Below are 23,712 nucleotides of genomic sequence, written 5' to 3'. Positions count from 1 at the left end.
CTCTCCTTCCTAGACCTTATTTTGAGGGCCTGTCGCACTCCAGCTCACAAACAGAAATTGGTAGCTTGCACAGTGTAAGAAGCCAGAGGGAATTACCAAGCCCAGTAAGTAGTTTATAACACTTATAAACACTGCACAAAATCCAGCACTAATTGGGGGGTGGGGGGTGAGTGGATCTTACTGGTCATTTAAATGTTCTGATAAGTGATTAGGCTTTTTCCTGTGGCAAAACTTTGTATTTTATAATAAATACAGAAATCATTACTAACGAGCTGCTTGTGTCCTATGGCTCACTTGTACATAGCATCATCAGTGTTTTTCTATGATACATTTCTTTCATACAGGTGGTGAGAGTCCATGATCCATTACTCATGGGAATTAACCATCTCTACCACTAGGAGACGGCATAGAGTCCCAAACCCCAAGAGCTCTATAAAACCCCTCCCTCCTCACACAACTGCTGGAGGTGGTTAAAGAATGAAGATGTGCTTTTGATTCTTCAGAGAAAGAGGTTTTCAGTCTATATTGATGCATGGTTTCCCCTCACAGTACAGTACTTGACAGAGGGATGTATTTGGGTTATGGTTTATGATTCTTTGTTTCACCTAATGTGAAATTTTTCATAAACCCTCTATAATTGGTTGCAGGGACTTGTCTTTTGCCTCCCTTTGTGGATCTACAGTATACTCCTATTTCCATAATCTCTGCTGATGTGTTTCAGTACTGGTTTGGCTGTTTGTTTGCTTGTTTGTTAATTGACAAGTGTCTATTGAATAGTGCTGTTAGTGCTTCCTGCCATGAAAACGCAAGAGAAAGGTTAAACATAGCTCTCCTGACCCGGAGTCATCTAAATATTTATTGTATTTAGCTATTATGTCCCAGTTATCCGATGATGAGTTAACCTCTGTAGCTTCAGAGGGTGAACTTTCTGGGTCGGAGTCCTTAGCGTCTAAGCCTCCTGCTGCGGAGAAACCATTCTTTTAGATTTAAAATTGAGCACTTGCGTTTTTTTATTTAAGGAGGTTCTGTCTGTTAGAGGTTCCAGAGGCTGCGCTACCTGAAGAACCTATTATACCTAAATTAGACAGAGTTTATGAAGACAGGAAAGTTCCTTTGACTTTTCCTGTGCCGGTTAAGGGCTCCATTCTTAAGGTGGATGGTGCTATCTCTAGGCTTGCTAAACGTACTACTATACCTCTTGAGGATAGTTCTTCGTTCAGAGAGCTGATGGATTAGAAAATGGAAACCTTTCTGAGAATGATGTTTCAACATACAGGATTTTTGTTTAAACCGACGGCTGCAGTTGCCGGAGCAGCTACCTACTGGTGCAACTCTTTGTCAGAACTCTGAGGTGGAGTCTCCCCTCAAGGTTATTCAAGACTGAATTAAAGCTCTGAGAATTGCTAATTCTTTTATCTGTATTGCGAACATGCAAATTATTCGCCTAAATGCAAAGGCTCTGGCTTTGCGGTCCTAGCCCGCCAGGTGCTCTGGTTGAAGTCTTGGTCTGCGGATATGACTTCTCAGTCCAGATTTCTTTCTCTTCCCTTCAAGGGAAAGATTTTATTTGGTCCAGGCCTGAACTCCATTATTTCTATGGTTACCGGAGGCAAGGGTGCCTTCCTACCGCAAGATAAGAACAAGTCTAAGGGACGACAATCTTCTAATCCTAACAACAACAATCCTCCTCCAAGCCCGAGCAACCCAAGAGTACTTGGAAGCTGGCTCAGTCCTGAAATAAATCCAAGCAGAATAAGAAGCCAGCCGAAAACCGGCATGAAGGGGCGGCCCCCGATCCAGGATCTGATCGTGTAGAGGGCAGACTGTATTTTTGCAGACACCTGGTTCAAGGACGTATATTACACATACATACATACTTTTGAACATTTGACACTCCTAAATTATTATTTATCTGCATTGAGGTACACACAGCAGGCAACATGGGGTTAAGCATTAAGACATATACGTATTAGCCTTTCACACACTCACTGACTGGAGGATCCGTTACAAGTAACTATATGGCTGGCTCTACAGGCAAGTGTCATAAAAGTCACCTGACACGGCAAGTTCCTTCTCTCGCTCTGCTCTGCTTCAAGACACAGTGAGTGAACAGCCCAGCCTACAGTGCCGCACCCCCTCTAACCGCGAGGCATTCTGGGGCATGTAGTTCAATTGAATATGGCCTGGAAATAACCCAGCCACACGGGGCTAAATTTAGGATCAGCTTGTAACGGCTTATAGCGGTCGGTGAGGCACGGGGGAGGACACTTTGGGGGATAAAAATCTGTCTGCCAGGTGATGATTTCGTGGGGCACAGGGGTTAATTTAATTTTACATAGAGGATGCAATTTTCGGCCGGTTTTCCCCTCTTTCGGCCGAAATGGGATAGGCCCATTTCTCTTGTTAAGTGTAGTCAGTCCACGGGTCATCCATTACTTATGGAATATATCTCTTCCTAACAGGAAGCTGCAAGAGGATCACCCAGCAGAGCTGCTACATAGCTCCTCCCCTCACATGTCATATTCAGTCATTCTCTTGCAGCCTAACTAGATAGGTCGCTGTGAGAGGTCTGTGGTGTTTTTTAACTTAGTTTATTTCTACAATCAAAAGTTTGTTATTTTAAATGGCACCGGAGTGTGCTGTTTATTCTCAGGCAGCATTAGAAGAAAAATCTGCCTGCGTTTTCTATGATCTTAGCAGACGTAACTAAGATCCACTGGCTGTTCTCATCTGAGGAGTGAGGTAACTTCAGAGAAGGGGAATAGCATGCAGGGCCCCCCTGCAAATGAGGTATGTGCAGTAATTATTTTTCTGAGGAATGGAATTGACTGAGAAAATACTGCTGATACCAATGTAAAGTAAGTTCAGCCTTAAATGCAGTGATAGCGACTGGTATTAGGCTGATGAGTGTGTGTACACTGAATGTATTTTTCTAAGGAATGGAATTGACTCTGAAAATACTGTTAATATTGAAATAATGTATGAGCCTTAACTGCAGTAAAAGTGACTGGTAGCAGGTTTATTAATAACAATTCATAACTTTTCAAATGTAATTTTAAAACGTTTACTGGCATGTTAATCGTTTTTTGTGAGGTACTTGGTGATAAAACTTATTGGGGCATGATTTTTACCACATGGCCATCTTTGTTTTCTGCATAGAAACAGTTTTCTGAGCTTCCCCACTGTTGTAATATGAGTGGGAGGGGCCTATTTTAGCGCTTTTTTGCGTAGTAAAAATTCAGTCACAATCTGTCTACTTCATCCTCCATGATCCAGATCGTCTCTAGAGAGCTCAGGCGTCTTCAAAATTCATTTTGAGGGAGGTAATCAGTCACAGCAGACCTGTGACAGTGTGTTTTGACTGTGAGAAAAACGTTAATTATTAAATTGTTAATCCGTTTTTGGGTATTAAGGGGTTAATCATCCATTTGCTGGTGGGTGCAATCCTTTGCTAACTTAATACATTTACTGTGAAAAATTGGTTGCTATAACTATTTTGGTTCATTGTTATTTCAACTGTGACAGCTTTTTGTGCTTCTTAAAGGCACAGTAGCGTTTTTTATATTGCTTGTAAATTTATTTAGAAAAGTATTTCCAAGCTTGCTAGTCTCATTGCTAGTCTGTTTAAACATGTCTGACACAGATGAATCTCTTTGTTCACTATGTTTATAGGCCAATGTGGAGCCCAATAGAAATTTATGTACTAATTGCATTGATGCTACTTTAAATAAAAGTCAATCTTTACCTGTAAAGAAATTATCACCAGACAACGAGGGGGAAGTTATGCCGACTAACTCTCCTCACGTGTCAGTACCTTCGCCTCCCGCTCAGGAGGTGCGTGATTTTGTGGCGCCAAGTACATCAGGGAGGCCCTTACAAATCACTTTGCAAGACATGGCTACTGTTATGACAGAAGTATTATCTAAATTGCCAGAATTAAGAGGCAAGCGCGATAGCTCTGGGTTAAGGACAGAGCGCGCGGATGAGGTGAGAGCCATGTCGGATACTGCGTCACAGTTTGCAGAACGTGAAGACGGAGAGTTTCATTCTGTGGGTGACGGATCTGATCCAGGGAGACTGGATTCAGAGATTACTAATTTTAAATTTAAGCTTGAGAACCTCCGCATATTGCTAGGGGAGGTATTAGCGGCTCTGAATGATTGTAACACGGTTGCAATTCCAGAAAAATTATGTAGGTTGGATAGATACTATGCGGTACCGGTGTGTACTGACATGTTTCCTATACCTAAAAGGCTTACAGAGATTATTAGCAAGGAGTGGGATAGACCTGGTGTGCCCTTTTCCCCTCCTCCCATATTTAGGAAAATGTTTCCTATAGACGCCACCACACGAGACTTATGGCAGACGGTCCCTAAGGTGGAGGGAGCAGTTTCTACTTTAGCTAAGCGTACCACTATCCCGGTGGAGGATAGTTGTGCCTTTTCAGATCCAATGGATAAGAAATTAGAGGGTTACCTTAAGAAAATGTTTTTTCAACAAGGTTTTATCTTACAGCCCCTTGCATGCATTGCGCCTGTCACTGCTGCGGCGGCATTCTGGTTTGAGTCTCTGGAAGAGGCCATTCGCACAGCTCCATTGGATGAAATTATGAACAAGCTTAAAACACTTAAGCTAGCTAACGCATTTGTTTCTGATGCCGTCGTACATTTAACCAAACTTACGGCTAAGAACTCCGGATTCGCCATCCAAGCGCGCAGAGCGCTATGGCTTAAATCCTGGTCAGCTGACGTGACTTCTAAATCTAAATTGCTTAATATTCCTTTCAAAGGGCAGACCTTATTCGGGCCCGGCTTGAAAGAAATTATAGCTGACATTACGGGAGGTAAGGGCCATGCTCTACCTCAGGACAGGGCCAAATCAAAGGCCAAACAGTCTAATTTTCGTGCCTTTCGTAACTTCAAGGCTGGAGCAGCATCAACTTCCTCCGCTCCAAAACAGGAAGGAGCTGTTGCTCGTTACAGGCAGCGCTGGAAAGTTAACCAGTCCTGGAACAAGGGCAAGCAGGCCAAGAAACCTGCTGCTGCCTCCAAGACAGCATGAAGAGAGGGCCCCCTATCCGGAAACGGATCTAGTGGGGGGCAGACTTTCTCTCTTCGCCCAGGCTTGGGCAAGAGATGTCCAGGATCCCTGGGCGTTGGAGATCATATCTCAGGGATATCTCCTGGACTTCAAAACTTCTCCTCCACGAGGGATATTTCATCTTTCAAGGTTATCAGCAAACCAAATAAAGAAAGAGGCGTTTCTACGCTGTGTACAAGACCTTTTACTAATGGGGGTGATCCACCCAGTTCCGCGGACGGAACACGGGCAGGGATTCTATTCAAATCTATTTGTGGTTCCCAAGAAAGAGGGAACCTTCAGACCAATCTTGGACTTAAAAATCCTAAACAAATTTCTAAGAGTTCCATCATTCAAAATGGAAACTATTCGAACCATCCTTCCCATGATCCAAGAGGGTCAGTACATGACCACAGTGGATTTAAAGGATGCCTACCTTCACATACCGATTCACAAGGATCATTATCGGTACCTAAGATTTGCTTTCCTAGACAGGCATTACCAGTTTGTAGCTCTTCCCTTCGGATTAGCTACGGCTCCAAGAATCTTTACAAAAGTTCTGGGCTCACTTCTGGCGGTACTAAGACCGCGAGGCATAGCGGTGACTCCGTACCTAGACGACATTCTGATACAAGCGTCAAGTTTTCAAACTGCCAAGTCTCATACAGAGATAGTTCTGGCATTTCTGAGGTCGCATGGGTGGAAGGTGAACGTGGAAAAGAGTTCTCTATTACCACTTACAAGAGTTCCCTTTCTAGGGACTCTTATAGATTCTGTAGAGATGAAAATTTACCTGACAGAGGCCAGGTTATCAAAACTTCTAAATGCTTGCCGTGTCCTTCATTCCATTCCACACCCGTCAGTAGCTCAGTGCATGGAAGTAATCGGCTTAATGGTAGCGGCAATGGACATAGTACCATTTGCGCGCCTGCATCTCAGACCGCTGCAATTGTGCATGCTAAGTCAGTGGAACGGGATTACTCAGATTTGTCCCCCCTACTAAGTCTGGATCAAGAGACCAGAGATTCTCTTCTATGGTGGCTCTCTCGGCCACATCTGTCCAAGGGGATGACCTTTCGCAGGCCAGATTGGACGATTGTAACAACAGACGCCAGCCTTCTAGGCTGGGGCGCAGTCTGGAACTCCCTGAAAGCTCAGGGATTATGGACTCAGGAGGAGAAACTCCTCCCAATAAATATTCTGGAATTAAGAGCAATATTCAATGCTCTCCTAGCTTGGCCTCAGTTAGCAACTCTGAGGTTCATCAGATTTCAGTCGGACAACATCACGACTGTGGCTTACATCAACCATCAAGGGGGAACCAGAAGTTCCCTAGCAATGTTGGAAGTCTAAAAGATAATTCGCTGGGCAGAGTCTCACTCTTGCCACCTGTCAGCGATTTACATCCCAGGCGTAGAGAACTGGGAGGCGGATTTTCTAAGTCGCCAGACTTTTCATCCGGGGGAGTGGGAACTTCATCCGGAGGTCTTTGCTCAACTAATTCTTCCTTGGGGCAAATCAGATCTGGATCTCATGGCATCTCGCCAGAACGCCAAGCTTCCTTGTTACGGATCCAGGTCCAGGGACCCGGGAGCGGTGCTGATAGATGCTCTGACAGCCCCTTGGGTCTTCAACATGGCTTATGTATTTCCACCATTCCCGATGCTTCCTCGTTTGATTGCCAAGAGAGCTTCGGTGATTCTGATAGCGCCTGCGTGGCCACGCAGGACCTGGTATGCAGACCTAGTGGACATGTCGTCCTGTCCACCGTGGTCTCTGCCTCTGAGACAGGACCTTCTAATTCAGGGTCCTTTCAAACATCCAAATCTAATTTCTCTGAGGCTGACTGCATGGAGATTGAACGCTTGATTCTATCAAAGCGTGGCTTCTCGGAGTCGGTTATTGATACCTTAATACAGGCTAGGAAGCCTGTTACCAGAAAAATTTACCATAAGATATGGCGTAAATATTTATATTGGTGCGAATCCAAGAGTTACTCATGGAGTAAGGTTAGGATTCCTAGGATATTGTCTTTTCTACAAGAGGGTTTAGAAAAGGGCTTATCTGCTAGTTCGTTAAAGGGACAGATTTCTGCTCTGTCTATTCTTCTACACAAGCGTCTGGATGAAGTTCCAGACGTTCAGGCTTTTTGTCATGCTTTAACTAGGATTAAGCCTGTGTTTAAGACTGTTGCTCCGCCGTGGAGCTTAAACTTAGTTCTTAATGTTCTTCAAGGCGTTCCATTTGAACCCCTTCATTCCATTGATATCAAGCTGTTATCCTGGAAAGTTTTGTTTTTGATGGCTATTTCCTCGGCTCGAAGAGTCTCTGAGTTATCTGCCTTACATTGTGATTCTCCTTATCTGATTTTTCATTCAGACAAGGTAGTTCTGCGTACTAAACTTGGGTTCTTACCTAAGGTAGTTACTAACAGGAATATCAATCATGAGATTGTTGTTCCATCACTGTGTCCTAACCCTTCTTCAAAGAAGGAACGACTTTTGCATAATTTGGACGTAGTCCGTGCCCTGAAGTTCTATTTACAGGCAACTAAAGATTTTCGTCAAACTTCTTCCCTGTTTGTCGTTTACTCTGGACAGAGAAGAGGTCAAAAGGCTTCGGCTACCTCTCTCTCTTTTTGGCTTCGTAGCATAATACGTTTAGCCTATGAGACTGCTGGACAGCAGCCTCCTGAAAGGATTACAGCTCATTCTACTAGAGCTGTGGCTTCCACCTGGGCCTTTAAAAATTAGGCCTCTGTTGAACAGATTTGCAAGGCTGCGACTTGGTCTTCGCTTCACACCTTTTCAAAATTTTACAAATTTGACACTTTTGCTTCTTCGGAGGCTATTTTTGGGAGAAAGGTTTTACAGGCAGTGGTACCTTCTGTTTAATGTTCCTGCCTTGTCCCTCCCTTCATCCGTGTACTTTAGCTTTGGTATTGGTATTCCATAAGTAATGGATGACCCGTGGACTGACTACACTTAACAAGAGAAAACATAATTTATGCTTACCTGATAACTTTATTTCTCTTGTAGTGTAGTCGGTCCACGGCCCGCCCTGTCTTTAAGGCAGACCTAAATTTTAATTAAACTCCAGTCACCACTGCACCCTATGGTTTCTCCTTTCTCGTCTGCTTTGGTCGAATGACTGAATATGACATGTGAGGGGAGGAGCTATGTAGCAGCTCTGCTGGGTGATCCTCTTGCAGCTTCCTGTTAGGAAGAGATATATTCCATAAGTAATGGATGACCCGTGGACCGACTACACTACAAGAGAAATAAATTTATCAGGTAAGCATAAATTATGTTTTTCGGCCGAAAATTTCGGTGGCCGAAATTTCGGTGCATCCCTAGTGTTTATCGACGCTCTGCTCTTCAGAGGGCTCGTTGTTCTCCTTACGGCGGTGTGGTTCCTTTTTCAAGGGCCTCTCCTGTGTTCGGGAGGTTGGAACAGATGTTTTATCTGGTTCGAGGATTAATCTGCTCTTTGAGTTGTTCCTTTCCATCTGGGGAGCTTCTGGCTCCGCATTGAGACCTAGTCGGGTGGCTTTGCTGGATCTTTTTGGGTCTAACGCCTACTCGATTGTCTTAGGTTGAAGTGGCTGTGCCATTCTTCCGCCCTTTTGGGGGCCCGTCTTGGGGTTCTATTCTGTTCCCTTGCTTCAGATCTGACATTGCTTGGTCTGGTCCGGCTAGGTGTAGGATCTGAGATCTGTTGTTCATCCTCAGATCTTGGGGGTGCCAGTGGACCTTGTTTTTAGAGGTTCTGTACATCTTCCCTTTTGAGATCTGTGAGTAGCTCTGGTGGTCTGGATTGCCTGGAGTGAGGAAATCTGCTATTTTGTTTGGCCGCTTTTTCCTTAAGGATAATGTTTTCTTTGTCTTCCTACGGATGGCAGCGCGTTTTATAAAAAAAAAGTGCTTTCATTGGCACAACAAAAAAACAAGTGACGTTTCGGGGATCAATCACCCCTTCATTAGACTGGGGTGAAGGGGTGATTGATCCCCAAAACGTCACTTGTTTTTTTGATGTGCCAATAAAAGCACTTTTTTATAAATCCAGTGAGTGCAAGCCCTTTCATATATATATATATATATATATATATATATATATATATATATATATACACTGTATGTGTATATGTATATGTGTGTGTATATATATATATATATATATATATATATATATATGTGTGTGTGTGTATATTAGCCTTTTGGTTAAAGCTTTTTTTTGGAGCGAGGTCTGCCTCCGCTGCAGCTGATTTCTGCTCATTCTACTAGGTCAGTTGCACTTCTTGGTCTTTCAAGGATAAGGCTTCAGTTTATCTAAATTTCTATGCAGCTATTTGTCGTCTGTTTACGTTTTCTAAATTCTACATATTGAGGTTTTTGTTCTTCTGGGGTAGCCTTTGGTAAAGAGGCTGTTGTCTTTTCTTTTTTTTATTGGGGGATGGGGGGGTATGTATGTGTATTTATGGACAGCACATCCAGACCGGACCGGGTACACATCCTATGACCCACAACCAGGCTCAGCTTTGGTTGCTATCGCACTCACATAAAGCTACACTACTTGCAGAGTCACAGGCAGTTAACCCTGGGCCTGTCTGGGTGCAGGTCCAAAGGGTGAATTACAGAAACAAACACAGTTACAGACTGTATATATGTGTGTGTGTGTATGTGTGTATATATATATATGTGTGTGTATGTATATATATGTGTGTGTGTGTGTGTATGTATATATATATATATATATATATGTGTGTGTGTGTATATATATGTATATGTATATATATATATATATATATATATATATATATATATATATATATATATATATATATATATATATATATATATATACACACATATAATGTGTATAGAGGGAGAGAGAGAGAGAGAAGAACGGCACACTCCAACAAGTAATCACCCTGGTATACAAGACAAGTCAGCTGTATTGTCCATAGAGTCCCAGGCATTTAACCCCAGACAATGGGCTTGTCCCATTTGGCCAGATGCGGTAACTAACTTCCAGTTTTGCTTTTAATCTTAGCTGAGAGCTTGCAAGTGAGTGCTAGACTTCCTCTGTGTGTTTTATTAATTTGTTTTGTAATTTTTCCTATGGGCCTTGCACCCAGACTTGTCTGGGGTTAACTGCCTGGGACTCTGGAGATGGTACTGCTAGCTGTGAGTGCTATTGAGCACCCAGGGCTGTGCATGTTGCAGGGTCATGGATAGAGTGCAGTCCTCTTCCATGTTTTGTATTTGTTTTTTCTTCAGCACATCTTTTTTTCCCTGCTCTTTTTAATGCTCTTCCTTTTTCTTGCCTAACTTGCTTGGCTATACGTTAGACCAAGGGTATCAAACTTAAGGTATCTGGGGGCCACTGACCAAGTGTTCTTCTCCCATGGGGGCGGCTTGAACTAAGCAAGTGCTCCGAAACTAGATATGATAGGAAATGGAAGTTACATTTATCCAAGTTGTAGTGAATAGTGGGAGCTGTAGCCCACAAAAGACATACACAGTTGTATATTTATCTTGTGAATAGTGATCTTTAGGGCCGCATTTGGCCCTGGGGTCTGTACTTTGAGATCACTGCGTCAGACTGAGGTATGTGTGAGGTGGGGGAGGGGTTTTATAGAGCTCTTTGGGTTTGGGACTATTTGCCTCCTCCTAGTGGTAGAGAAGGGTAATTCCCATGAGTAATTGATCGTGGACTCTCACCACAATGAAAAGAGTTGATTGATTCTTATCTAGAGTTTTTGAAGGACAGGAGACTGCATTTCTCTTTTTGAGGTGCAATTAGTCTGTAGCTTCAAGGGACCCTGAACACAAATTTTTTCTTTCGTGGTTCAGATAGAGCATGCAATTTTAAGCAACTTTCTATTTTACTCCCATTATCAATTTTTTCTTCATTCTCTTGCTATCTTTATTTGAAAAAAGGCATCTAAACATTTTTTTTTATTTTTTTTTTGGTTCAGTACTCTGGACAGCACTCTTTTTATTGGTTGATGAATTTATCCACCAATCAGCAAGAACAACCCAGGTTGTTCACCAAAAATGGGCCGGCATCTAAACTTACATCCTTGCATTTCAAATAAAGATACCAAGAGAATGAAGACATTTTGATAATATGAGTAAATTAGAAAGTTGCTTAAAATGTCATGCTCTATCTGAATCACGAAAGAAAAAAATTGGGTTCAGTGTTCCTTTCAGTTTAAATAACATTTTAATAACTTTTCTCTGTCTTTTAAGCAGCAGGAAGTTCCTGACCGGCGAATATCTGGCCCGAAGCTGCAATCTGATAGTGTGTCTGACAGTTTATCACTAGTAAGTTACATTTTGTTTATTCTATTTTCTACTAATCCCCCTGTGGAAACAAAAACAAAAACGTGTCTGCCAGAATAAATAGAAATAAATATAAAACAAAGTAAAACCATGATACACAAACGCACTTATTCAAGTAAAATAGGTCATCATTGCCCAATTTAATTGTTCAATTTGTATTAAGAAAAAAAAATCTCTAAATCTAGAGTTACATACCTAGATATCTAGATATGGCAGTCATAGTTTGCATGCATTACTATTTTAAATTACCTGGCTAGAAATATTCTTCAATAGTCATATAAGTTTCATTTTAGGTTTCACACTGCAAATTCTAACTTATTGGAATTGGGTCTTTTTGTCTTTCTACCAGCCCATTAGAAGAGCTACTGTGGTTGCTTTTCATGAGCTGGATTTTTTTTGTTGGATTTTCCACATATTATTTATTAAAGTGGTCATACGCTGCCATTATCTTCCTATTTAAAGAAACATGAAACCCAATTTTTTTCTTTCATGATTCAGATAGAGCATGTGACTTTCCAATTTACTTCTATTGTCTAATTTGTTTTGTACTCTTTATATCCTTTGCTGAAAATGATACCTAGGTAGGTTAAGGAGCTGCTGATTGGTTGCTGCAGATATGCCTCCATGTTATTGACTCACACAATGGTCCCAGTAATGCATTGCTGCTTCTTCAACAAAGGATACCCAAAGAATGAAGACAATTAGATAATAGAAGTAAATATTGTCCTATCAGAATCATTAAAAAAAAAATTAGATTTCATGTCTCTTTACGGTAATGCTATTCAGTGATTTTTGCTATGTTAGAAGAAATCTCTCTAAAACTTTGTAACCAGTTCAATAAATTACCAAAAACGACTTGACTGCTAACTCAGTTTCTTAACTGTTACAATCAGCCACTTGATGTGTAATGATGTTTATCATGATATATATATATATATATATATATATATATATATATATATATATATATATATAAATATGTAATATATATATATATATATATATATATATATATACAGTATCTCAAAAGTGAGTACACCCCTCACATTTTTGTAAATATTTTATGTGAAAACATTGAAGAAATGACACTTTGCTACAATGTAAAGTAGTAAGTGTACAGCCTGTATAAAAGTGTAAATTTGCTGTCCCCTCAAAATAACTCAACACACAGCCATTAATGTCTAAACCATTGGCAACAAAAGTGAGTACACCCCTAAGTGGAAATGTCCAAATTTGGCCCAAAGTGTCAATATTTTGTGTGACCACCATTATTTTCCAGCACTGCCTTAACCCTCTTGGGCATGGAGTTCACCAGAGCTTCACAGGTTGCCACTGGAGTCCTCTTCCACTCCTCCATGACGACACCACTAAGCTTGTGGATGTTATAGACCTTGTGCTCCCCCACCTTCCGTTTGAGGATGCCCTACAGATGCTCAATAGTGTTTAGGTCTGGAGACATGCTTGGCCAGTCCATCACCTTTACCTTCAGCTTCTTTAGCAAGGCAATGATCGTCTTGCAGGTGTGTTTGGGGTCATTATCATGTTGGAATACTGCCCTGCGGCCCAGTCTCCAAACGGAGGGGATCATGCTCTGCTTCAGTATGTCACAGTACATGTTGGCATTCATGGTTCCCTCAATGAACTGTAGCTCCCCAGTGCCGGCAGCACTCATGCAGGCCCAGACCAAGACACTCCCACCACCATGCTTGACTGTAGGCAAGACAAACTTGTCTTTGTACTCCTCACCTGGTTGCCGCCACACACGATTGACACCATCTGAACCAAATAAGTTTATCTTGGTCTCATCGGACCACAGGACATGGTTCCAGTAATCCGTGTCCTTAGTCTGCTTGTCTTCAGCAAACTGTTTGTGGGCTTTCTTGTGCATCATGTTTAGATGAGGCTTCCTTCTGGGACAACAGCCATGCAGACCAATTTAATGCAATGTGCGGCGTACTGACAGGCTGAACCCCCACACCTTCAATCTCTGCAGCAATGCTGGCAGCACTCGTACATATATTTCCCAAAGACAACCTCTGGATATGACTCTGAGCACGTGCACTCAACTTCTTTGGTCGACCATGGCGAGGCCTGTTCTGAGTGGAACCTGTCCTGTGAAACCGCTGTATGGTCTTGCCCACCGTGCTGCATCTCAGTTTCAGGGTCTTGGCAATCTTCTTATAGCTTAGGCCATCTTTATGTAGAGCAACAATACTTTCTTTCATGTAATTAGCAAGAGTCCATGAGCTAGTGACGTATGGGATATACATTCCTACCAGGAGGGGCAAAGTTTCCCAAACCTCAAAATGCCTATAAATACACCCCTCACCACACCCACAATTCAGTTTTACAAACTTTGCCTCCGATGGAGGTGGTGAAGTAAGTTTGTGCTAGATTCTACGTTGATATGCGCTCCGCAGCAAGTTGGAGCCCGGTTTTCCTCTCAGCGTGCAGTGAATGTCAGAGGGATGTGAGGAGAGTATTGCCTATTTGAATGCAGTGATCTCCTTCTAAGGGGTCTATTTCATAGGTTCTCTGTTATCGGTCGTAGAGATTCATCTCTTACCTCCCTTTTCAGATCGACGATATACTCTTATATATACCATTACCTCTGCTGATTCTCGTTTCAGTACTGGTTTGGCTATCTACTATATGTAGATGAGTGTCCTGGGGTAAGTAAGTCTTATTTTCTGTGACACTCCTAGCTATGGTTGGGCACTTTGTTTATAAAGTTCTAAATATATGTATTCAAACATTTATTTGCCTTGACTCAGAATGTTCAACTTTCCTTATTTTCAGACAGTCAGTTTCATATTTGGGATAATGCATTTTTAACATTTTTCTTACCTTTAAAATTTGACTTTTTTCCCTGTGGGCTGTTAGGCTCGCGGGGGCTGAAAATGCTTCATTTTATTGCGTCATTCTTGGCGCGGACTTTTTTGGCGCAAAAATTCTATTTCCTTTTCCGGCGTCATACGTGTCGCCGGAAGTTGCGTCATTTTTTGACGTTATTTTGCGCCAAAAATGTCGGCGTTCCGGATGTGGCGTCATTTTTGGCGCCAAAAAGCATTTAGGCGCCAAATAATGTGGGCGTCTTATTTGGCGCGAAAAAAATATGGGCGTCACTTTTGTCTCCACATTATTTAAGTCTCATTTTTTATTGCTTCTGGTTGCTAGAAGCTTGTTCTTTGGCATTTATTCCCATTCCTGAAACTGTCATTTAAGGAATTTGATCAATTTTGCTTTATATATATGTTGTTTTTTCTCTTACATATTGCAAGATGTCTCACGTTGCATCTGAGTCAGAAGATACTACAGGAAAATCGCTGTCAAGTGCTGAATCTACCAAAGCTAAGTGTATCTGCTGTAAACTTTTGGTAGCTATTCCTCCAGCTGTTGTTTGTATTGATTGTCATGACAAACTTGTTAAAGCAGATAATATTTCCTTTAGTAAAGTACCATTGCCTGTTGCAGTTCCTTCAAAATCTAAGGTGCAGAATGTTCCTGATAATATAAGAGATTTTGTTTCAGAATCCATAAAGAAGGCTATGTCTGTTATTTCTCCTTCTAGTAAACGTAAAAAATCTTTTAAAACTTCTCTCCCTACAGATGAATTTTTAACTGAACATCATCATTCTGATTCTGATGATTCCTCTGGTTCAGAGGATTCTGTCTCAGAGGTTGATGCTGATAAATCTTCATATTTATTTAAAATGGAATTTATTCGTTCTTTACTTAAAGAAGTCCTAATTGCTTTAGAAATAGAGGATTCTGGTCCTCTTGATACTAAATCTAAACGTTTAAATAAGGTTTTTAAATCTCCTGTAGTTATTCCAGAAGTTTTTCCTGTTCCTGATGCTATTTCTGCAGTAATTTCCAAAGAATGGGATAATTTGGGTAATTCATTTACTCCTTCTAAACGTTTTAAGCAATTATATCCTGTGCCGTCTGATAGATTAGAATTTTGGGACAAGATCCCTAAAGTTGATGGGGCTATTTCTACCCTTGCTAAACGTACTACTATTCCTACGTCAGATGGTACTTCGTTTAAGGATCCTTTAGATAGGAAAATTGAGTCCTTTCTAAGAAAAGCTTATCTGTGTTCAGGTAATCTTCTTAGACCTGCTATATCTTTGGCTGATGTTGCTGCGGCTTCAACTTTTTGGTTGGAAACTTTAGCGCAACAAGTAACACATCGTGATTCTCATGATATTATTATTCTTCTTCAGCATGCTAATAATTTTATCTGTGATGCCATTTTTGATATTATCAGAGTTGATGTCAGGTTTATGTCTCTAGCTATTTTAGCTAGAAGAGCTTTATGGCTTAAAACTTGGAATGCTGATATGGCTTCTAAATCAACTTTACTTTCCATTTCTTTCCAGGGTAACAAATTATTTGGTTCTCAGTTGGATTCCATTATTTCAACTGTTACTGGTGGGAAAGGAACTTTTTTACCACAGGATATAAAATCTAAAGGTAAAAACAGGGCTAATAATCGTTTTCGTTCCTTTCGTTTCAACAAAGAACAAAAGCCTGATCCTTCATCCTCAGGAGCAGTTTCAGTTTGGAGACCATCTCCAGTTTGGAATAAATCCAAACCAGCTAGAAAGGCAAAGCCTGCTTCTAAGTCCACATGAAGGTGCGGCCCTCATTCCAGCTCAGCTGGTAGGGGGCAGGTTACGTTTTTTCAAGGAAATTTGGATCAATTCTGTTCATAATCTTTGGATTCAGAGCATTGTTTCAGAAGGGTACAGAATTGGTTTCAAGTTGAGACCTCCTGCAAAGAGATTTTTTCTTTCCCGTGTCCCAGTAAATCCAGTAAAAGCTCAAGCATTTCTGAAATGTGTTTCAGATCTAGAGTTGACTGGAGTAATTATGCCAGTTCCAGTTCCGGAACAGGGGATGGGGTTTTATTCAAATCTCTTCATTGTACCAAAGAAGGAGAATTCTTTCAGACCAGTTCTGGATCTAAAAATATTGAATCGTTATGTAAGGATACCAACATTCAAGATGGTAACTGTAAGGACTATCTTACCTTTTGTTCAGCAAGGGAATTATATGTCCACAATAGATTTACAGGATGCATATCTGCATATTCCGATTCATCCAGATCATTATCAGTTCCTGAGATTCTCGTTTCTGGACAAGCATTACCAGTTTGTGGCTCTGCCGTTTGGCCTAGCTACAGCTCCAAGAATTTTTACAAAAGTTCTCGGTGCCCTGCTGTCTGTAATCAGAGAACAGGGTATTGTGGTATTTCCTTATTTGGACGATATCTTGGTACTTGCTCAGTCTTTTCATTTAGCAGAATCTCATACGAATCGACTTGTTTTGTTTCTTCAAGATCATGGTTGGAGGATCAATTTACCAAAAAGTTCTTTGATTCCTCAGACAAGGGTAACCTTTCTGGGTTTCCAGATGGATTCAGTGTCCATGACTCTGTCTTTAACAGACAAGAGACGTCTAAAGTTGATTACAGCTTGTCGAAACCTTCAGTCACAATCATTCCCTTCGGTAGCCTTATGCATGGAAATTCTAGGTCTTATGACTGCTGCATCGGACGCGATCCCCTTTGCTCGTTTTCACATGCGACCTCTTCAGCTCTGTATGCTGAAGCAATGGTGCAAGGATTACACGAAGATATTTCAATTAATATCTTTAAAACCGATTGTTCGACACTCTCTAACATGGTGGACAGATCACCATCGTTTAATTCAGGGGGCTTCTTTTGTGCTTCCGACCTGGACTGTAATTTCAACAGATGCAAGTCTCACAGGTTGGGGAGCTGTGTGGGGATCTCTGACGGCACAAGGAGTTTGGGAATCTCAGGAGGTGAGATTACCGATCAATATTTTGGAACTCCGTGCAATTTTCAGAGCTCTTCAGTTTTGGCCTCTTCTGAAGAGAGAATCGTTCATTTGTTTTCAGACAGACAATGTCACAACTGTGGCATACATCAATCATCAAGGAGGGACTCACAGTCCTCTGGCTATGAAAGAAGTATCTCGAATTTTGGTTTGGGCGGAATCCAGCTCCTGTCTAATCTCTGCGGTTCATATCCCAGGTGTAGACAATTGGGAAGCGGATTATCTCAGTCGCCAAACGTTGCATCCGGGCGAATGGTCTCTTCACCCAGAGGTATTTCTTCAGATTGTTCAAATGTGGGAACTTCCAGAAATAGATCTGATGGCGTCCCATCTAAACAAGAAACTTCCCAGGTATCTGTCCAGATCCCGGGATCCTCAGGCGGAGGCAGTGGATGCATTATCACTTCCTTGGAAGTATCATCCTGCCTATATCTTTCCGCCTCTAGTTCTTCTTCCAAGAGTAATCTCCAAGATTCTGAAGGAATGCTCGTTTGTTCTGCTGGTAGCTCCGGCATGGCCTCACAGGTTTTGGTATGCGGATCTCTTCCGGATGGCCTCTTGCCAACCGTGGACTCTTCCGTTAAGACCAGACCTTCTGTCACAAGGTCCTTTTTTCCATCAGGATCTGAAATCCTTAAATTTAAAGGTATGGAGATTGAACGCTTGATTCTTGGTCAAAGAGGTTTCTCTGACTCTGTGATTAATACTATGTTACAGGCTCGTAAATCTGTATCTCGAGAGATATATTATAGAGTCTGGAAGACTTATATTTCTTGGTGTCTTTCTCATCATTTTTCCTGGCATTCTTTGAAAGGACAAATCTCTGCTCTTTCTGTTCTTTTTCACAGAAAGATTGCTATTCTTCCTGATATTCGTTGTTTTGTACAAGCTTTGGTTCGTATAAAACCTGTCATTAAGTCAATTTCTCCTCCTTGGAGTTTGAATTTGGTTCTGGGAGCTCTTCAAGCTCCTCCGTTTGAACCTATGCATTCATTGGACATTAAATTACTTTCTTGGAAAGTTTTGTTCCTTTTGGCCATCTCTTCTGCCAGCAGAGTTTCTGAATTATCTGCTCTTTCTTGTGAGTCTCCTTTTCTGATTTTTCATCAGGATAAGGCGGTGTTGCGAACTTCTTTTGAATTTTTACCTAAAGTTGTGAATTCCAACAACATTAGTAGAGAAATTGTGGTTCCTTCATTATGTCCTAATCCTAAGAATTCTAAGGAGAAATCGTTGCATTCTTTGGATGTTGTTAGAGCTTTGAAATATTATGTTGAAGCTACGAAATCTTTTCGTAAGACTTCTAGTCTATTTGTTATCTTTTCCGGTTCTAGAAAAGGCCAGAAAGCTTCTGCCATTTCTTTGGCATCTTGGTTGAAATCCTTAATTCATCTTGCCTATGTTGAGTCGGGTAAAACTCCGCCTCAGAGGATTACAGCTCATTCTACTAGGTCAGTTTCTACTTCCTGGGCGTTTAGGAATGAAGCTTCGGTTGACCAGATCTGCAAAGCAGCGACTTGGTCCTCTTTGCATACTTTTACTAAATTCTACCATTTTGATGTATTTTCTTCTTCTGAAGCAGTTTTTGGTAGAAAAGTACTTCAGGCAGCGGTTTCAGTTTGAATCTTCTGCTTATGTTTTTCGTTAAACTTTATTTTGGGTGTGGATTATTTTCAGCAGGAATTGCCTGTCTTTATTTTATCCCTCCCTCTCTAGTGACTCTTGTGTGGAAAGATCCACTTCTTGGGTAGTCATTATCCCATACGTCACTAGCTCATGGACTCTTGCTAATTACATGAAAGAAAACATAATTTATGTAAGAACTTACCTGATAAATTCATTTCTTTCATATTAGCAAGAGTCCATGAGGCCCGCCCTTTTTTGTGGTGGTTATGATTTTTTTGTATAAAGCACAATTATTCCAATTCCTTATTTTATATGCTTTCGCACTTTTTTCTTATCACCCCACTTCTTGGCTATTCGTTAAACTGAATTGTGGGTGTGGTGAGGGGTGTATTTATAGGCATTTTGAGGTTTGGGAAACTTTGCCCCTCCTGGTAGGAATGTATATCCCATACGTCACTAGCTCATGGACTCTTGCTAATATGAAAGAAATTAATTTATCAGGTAAGTTCTTACATAAATTATGTTTTTTTTCAGATCCTCAGAGTTCTTTGCCATGAGGTACTATGTTGAACTTCCAGTGACCAGTATGAGAGTGTGAGAGCGATAACACCAAATTTAACACACCTGCTCCCTAACCTGCTCCCTATTCATACCTGAGACCTTGTAACACTAACGAGTCACATGACACCGGGGAGGGAAAATGGCTAATTGGGCCCAATTTGGACATTTCCACTTAGGGGTGTACTCACTCTTGTTGCCAATGGTTTAGACATTAATGGCTGTATGTTGAGTTAATTTGAGGGGATAGCAAATTTACACTGTTATAGAGGCGGTACTCACTACTTTACATTGTAGCAAAGTGTCATTTCTTCAATGTTGTCTGTGTATATGTGTGTATATATATGTGTATATATATATATATATATATATATATATATATATATATATATATATATATATATATATATATATATATATATATTAATATATGCTTCTTAATATAAGCAGAGTCCACAGCTTCATTCCTTACTGTTGGGAAATACTGAACCTGGCCACCAGGAGGAGGCAAAGACACCCCAGCCAAAGGCTTAAATATCTCTCCCACTTTCCCCAGTCATTCTTTGCCTTTCGTCACAGGAAAATGTCCCCTCGTTCAAGATGGAGACAATATGGTCCATCCTTCCTCTAGTTCAGGAAGGACAGTTCATGACCACTATAGATCTGAAGGATGCCTACCTTCACGTTCCAATCCACAGGGACCATTTCCAGTTCCTAAGGTTTGCGTTCCTGGTTCAGCACTTCCAGTTCATTGCACCTCCGTTTGGTCTAGCTACTGCTGCACGTATCTTAACAAAGGTTCTAGGGGCTCTCCTGGCCGTCGCCGGAACCCAGGGTATAGCAGTAGCTCCCTACTTGGACGACATTCTGGTTCAAGCACCATCCTTTCGTCTAGCGGAGTACCATTCGGTATCTCTTTTGTCTCTTCTTCAATCTCATGGATGGAAGATAAACTTAGAAAATAGTTCTCTTATTCCAACCACCAGGGTAGAATTCCTGGGTACTATAATAGACTCGATATCCATGAGGATATTTTTAACAGACCAGAGACGTTGCAAGCTAGCTTAGGCATGTCTTGCCCTCCAGACCTCCTTAAGGCCATCTGTGGCTCAGTCTATGGAGATAATTGGTCTTATAGTGTCCAGCATGGCCTTAATTCCCTTCGCCAGGTTACATCTCAGACCTTTACAGCTGTGCATGCTGAGGCAGTGGAACGGTGATCATTCAGATCTGTCTCAACAGATTTCCCTGGACAGGCGGCGAGAGAATCGCTCTTGGTGGCTCTGTCCAGATCATCTGTCCCGAAGGACATCCTTTCTAAGACCATCCTGGGAGATTGTGACTAGGGACGCAAGTCTATCAGGATGGGGAGCTGTTTGCGGTGCCAAGAAGGCATGGGGCCTGTAGTCTCAGGAGGAACACTCCCTCCCGATCAACATTCTGGAACTTCGAGCAATCTACAATGCTCTGAAGGCTTGGCCTCTTCTGGGTTCATCCCAGTTTATCTGATTCCAATCAGACAATATAACCTCGGTGGCTTACATCAACTATCAGGAGGGAACGAGAAGCTGCGCCTAGCAATGAGGGAAGTATCTCAGATTTTGGAGTTGGCGGAAGCCCACGACTGTTCGCTGTCGGCAATCAATATTTTGGGTGTGGACAACTGGGAAGCGGATTTTCTCAGCAGATAAATTTTTCATCCGGGGGAATGGTCTCTCCATCCCGAAGTATTAGCGGAGTTATGCAGCATGTGGGGGATGCCGGAGATAGATCTGATGGCGTCTCGTCTCAATACCAAACTACCCAGGTATGGGTCGAGGTCCAGGGATAATTCTGATGAGGCTGTCCTACGTACTAAATTAGGGTTTCTTCCTAAGGTCGTGTCAGACCGCAACATCAATCAAGAGATTGTGGTTCCTTCCTTGTGTCCTAATCCTTCTTCTTTGAATGAACGTTTGCTTCATAATTTGGACGTGGTTTGAGCCTTGGAGTTCTATCTTCAGGCTAAGGATTTTAGACAAATTCCTTCCTTGTTCGTTGGCTATTCTGGGAAGCGTACGGGTAGAAGGTCTCTGCGACTTCCTTGTCTTTTTGGTTAAGGAGTGTTATCTGCTTAGCTTATGAGACAGCGGGACATAAACCTCCCCAGAGAATTACGGCTCATTCTACTAGAGCTGTGGCTTCCTCTTGGGTCTTTAAAGAGACACTCAGGTTAAATTAAATTTTCATGTTTCAGATACAGCATGTCATTTTAAACAACTTTCCAATTTACTTCCATTAAAAAAAATGTGCACAGTCTTTTATATTTACAATTTTTGAGTCACCAGATCCTACTGAGCATGTGCAAGAATTCACAGACTATACGTATATGCATTTGTGATTGGCTGATTACTATCACATGGTACAAGGGGAGTGGAAATATACATAACTTTGAAATTTGTTATAAAAAAATCTACTACTCATTTGAAGTTCAGACTAAGTGCTATTGCATTGTCTTGTTATCTTGCATTTGTTGATTATGCAAATCTAACGTGTTGACTGGTCCTTTAAGAAAGAGGCCTCTATGGATCAGATTTGTAAGGCGGCTACCTGGTCCTCCTTACATACTTTAAATTTTACAAGTTTGATGTTTTTGCTTCAGCTGAAGCAGCCTTCGGGAGACAGGTTATGCAGGCTGTGGTGCCCTCAGATTAGGGTTTCGCCTCTCTTTTTCTCTAATTATCGTGTCCTCTAGAGCCTGGTTTCTCAACAGCCGGGCCGTGGCCCAGTACCGGGCCGTGAAAGCCCTGCTGGTGGGCCCTGACCTGTCATGCCCCCACTGCACACTCTTACCCCACTCACACAAGGGGCAGACTGAGACCAATCAAGGCCCCAGGAAAACTGTCTCACACTGACCCAAATGTATTCAAATTTATGCAAATGAACATGGTAGCCTCCCTGCCCTAACCCCAACAGGCCCATCAACCTCAAGAGCCAGGACCCCCAACATTAAGGGCTAAAGAAAGGGCCCCCAACCTTCAGGGCCAGACCTCACACTCCATGTCCCTCACAGCGACAGACCCTCGGCAGGACCCCCACACTCCAGGGCCCCCACTAAACCCACATTGAACTGCTTAGTTACTGATAGGGCAAATCCCTGCTGCTTACTATATATATATATATATATATATATATATATATATATATATATATATATATAAAAATAAAACTACCGGGCCCTGGACATGTCCAGCTAAAATTTACCGGGCCTTGAGGTCACTTTGGTTGAGAACCACTGCTCTAGAGCTTGGGTATAAGTTTCCCAACAGTAAGGAATGAAGCCGTGGACTCTCCATATATTGTGAAGAAAAACATAAATTATGCTTACCAGATAATTTCATTTCCTTCTGTATAAGGAGAGTCCACGGCTCCCGCCAGTGTTCTCCGAAGGGCGGCCCCCTAAATTATATTTTTCTTCTGGCACCTTTTATACCCCGATATTTCTCCTACTGTTCCTTGTTCCCTTGGCATGACTGGGGGATGGCGGAAGTGGGAGAGGTATTTAAGTCTTTGGCTGGGGTGTCTTTGCCTCCTCCTGGTGGCCAGGTTCAGTATTTCCCAACAGTACGGAATGAAGCCGTGGGCTCACCTTATACAGAAGGAAATTAAATTATCTGGTAAGCATAATATATATACATACATAGAAGGGCACTCTCCGGGTTTAGGAATATTCCAAAAAATTTATTTCAATGATAAAACAGAAATAGAACAAATGTCGACCTACATATGGCCTTCCTCAAGACAATTTGACAGAAAATTGTGTGCAATATACAAGTGACCCCTCCCCCACACAAACTGTTAAAATGTCATTGAATATACAGGCAAAGGGAATTTAAGAGGAATGGTGCCAAACGTAAAGACTGACTGCACGAAACCCAGTGGGCCCACTTATCAGCAAAGAAACACCACTAAAAAAAGTTAGACAATTATCAAATGGTGTACCAGTTATAGAAACTGCATCAATATAGCACCTACCATATACCAATTTAGATATAGTAGCTACCACTGTAGCACATACTATACACAGTTATAAAAAATAACCATACCACACGGAACCGCCTATGTTTCAAACACAGTGAATTGTATTGGTTTGTTTTTTATATCATTCTAGTAAATAATCTGGTGGTCATCTTGTATCAATAGTTGTGCTTGTCTACGTGTGACTGACTATTGGCTACATTTTCCCCATTGAT

The 23,712-nt window shown here is 41.6% G+C and overlaps 1 protein-coding gene across 1 annotated transcript in view; it reads left to right on the top strand.

The window, feature by feature from the left end:
- PACS2 (phosphofurin acidic cluster sorting protein 2) overlaps positions 1-23,712 on the top strand; it is a 657,507-nt gene that overhangs the window by 482,140 nt on the left and 151,655 nt on the right. The window contains exons 10-11 of the mRNA XM_053711716.1: positions 14-104; positions 11,337-11,472. Coding sequence (XP_053567691.1) covers positions 14-104; positions 11,337-11,472 — 227 coding nt within the window. The remainder of the gene's footprint in view (positions 1-13; positions 105-11,336; positions 11,473-23,712) is intronic.

The sequence above is a fragment of the Bombina bombina genome, chromosome 1 (genome assembly GCF_027579735.1).
Source record: "Bombina bombina isolate aBomBom1 chromosome 1, aBomBom1.pri, whole genome shotgun sequence".
NCBI lineage: Eukaryota > Metazoa > Chordata > Amphibia > Anura > Bombinatoridae > Bombina > Bombina bombina.
This window is presented reverse-complemented; position numbering and strand designations above follow the sequence as displayed.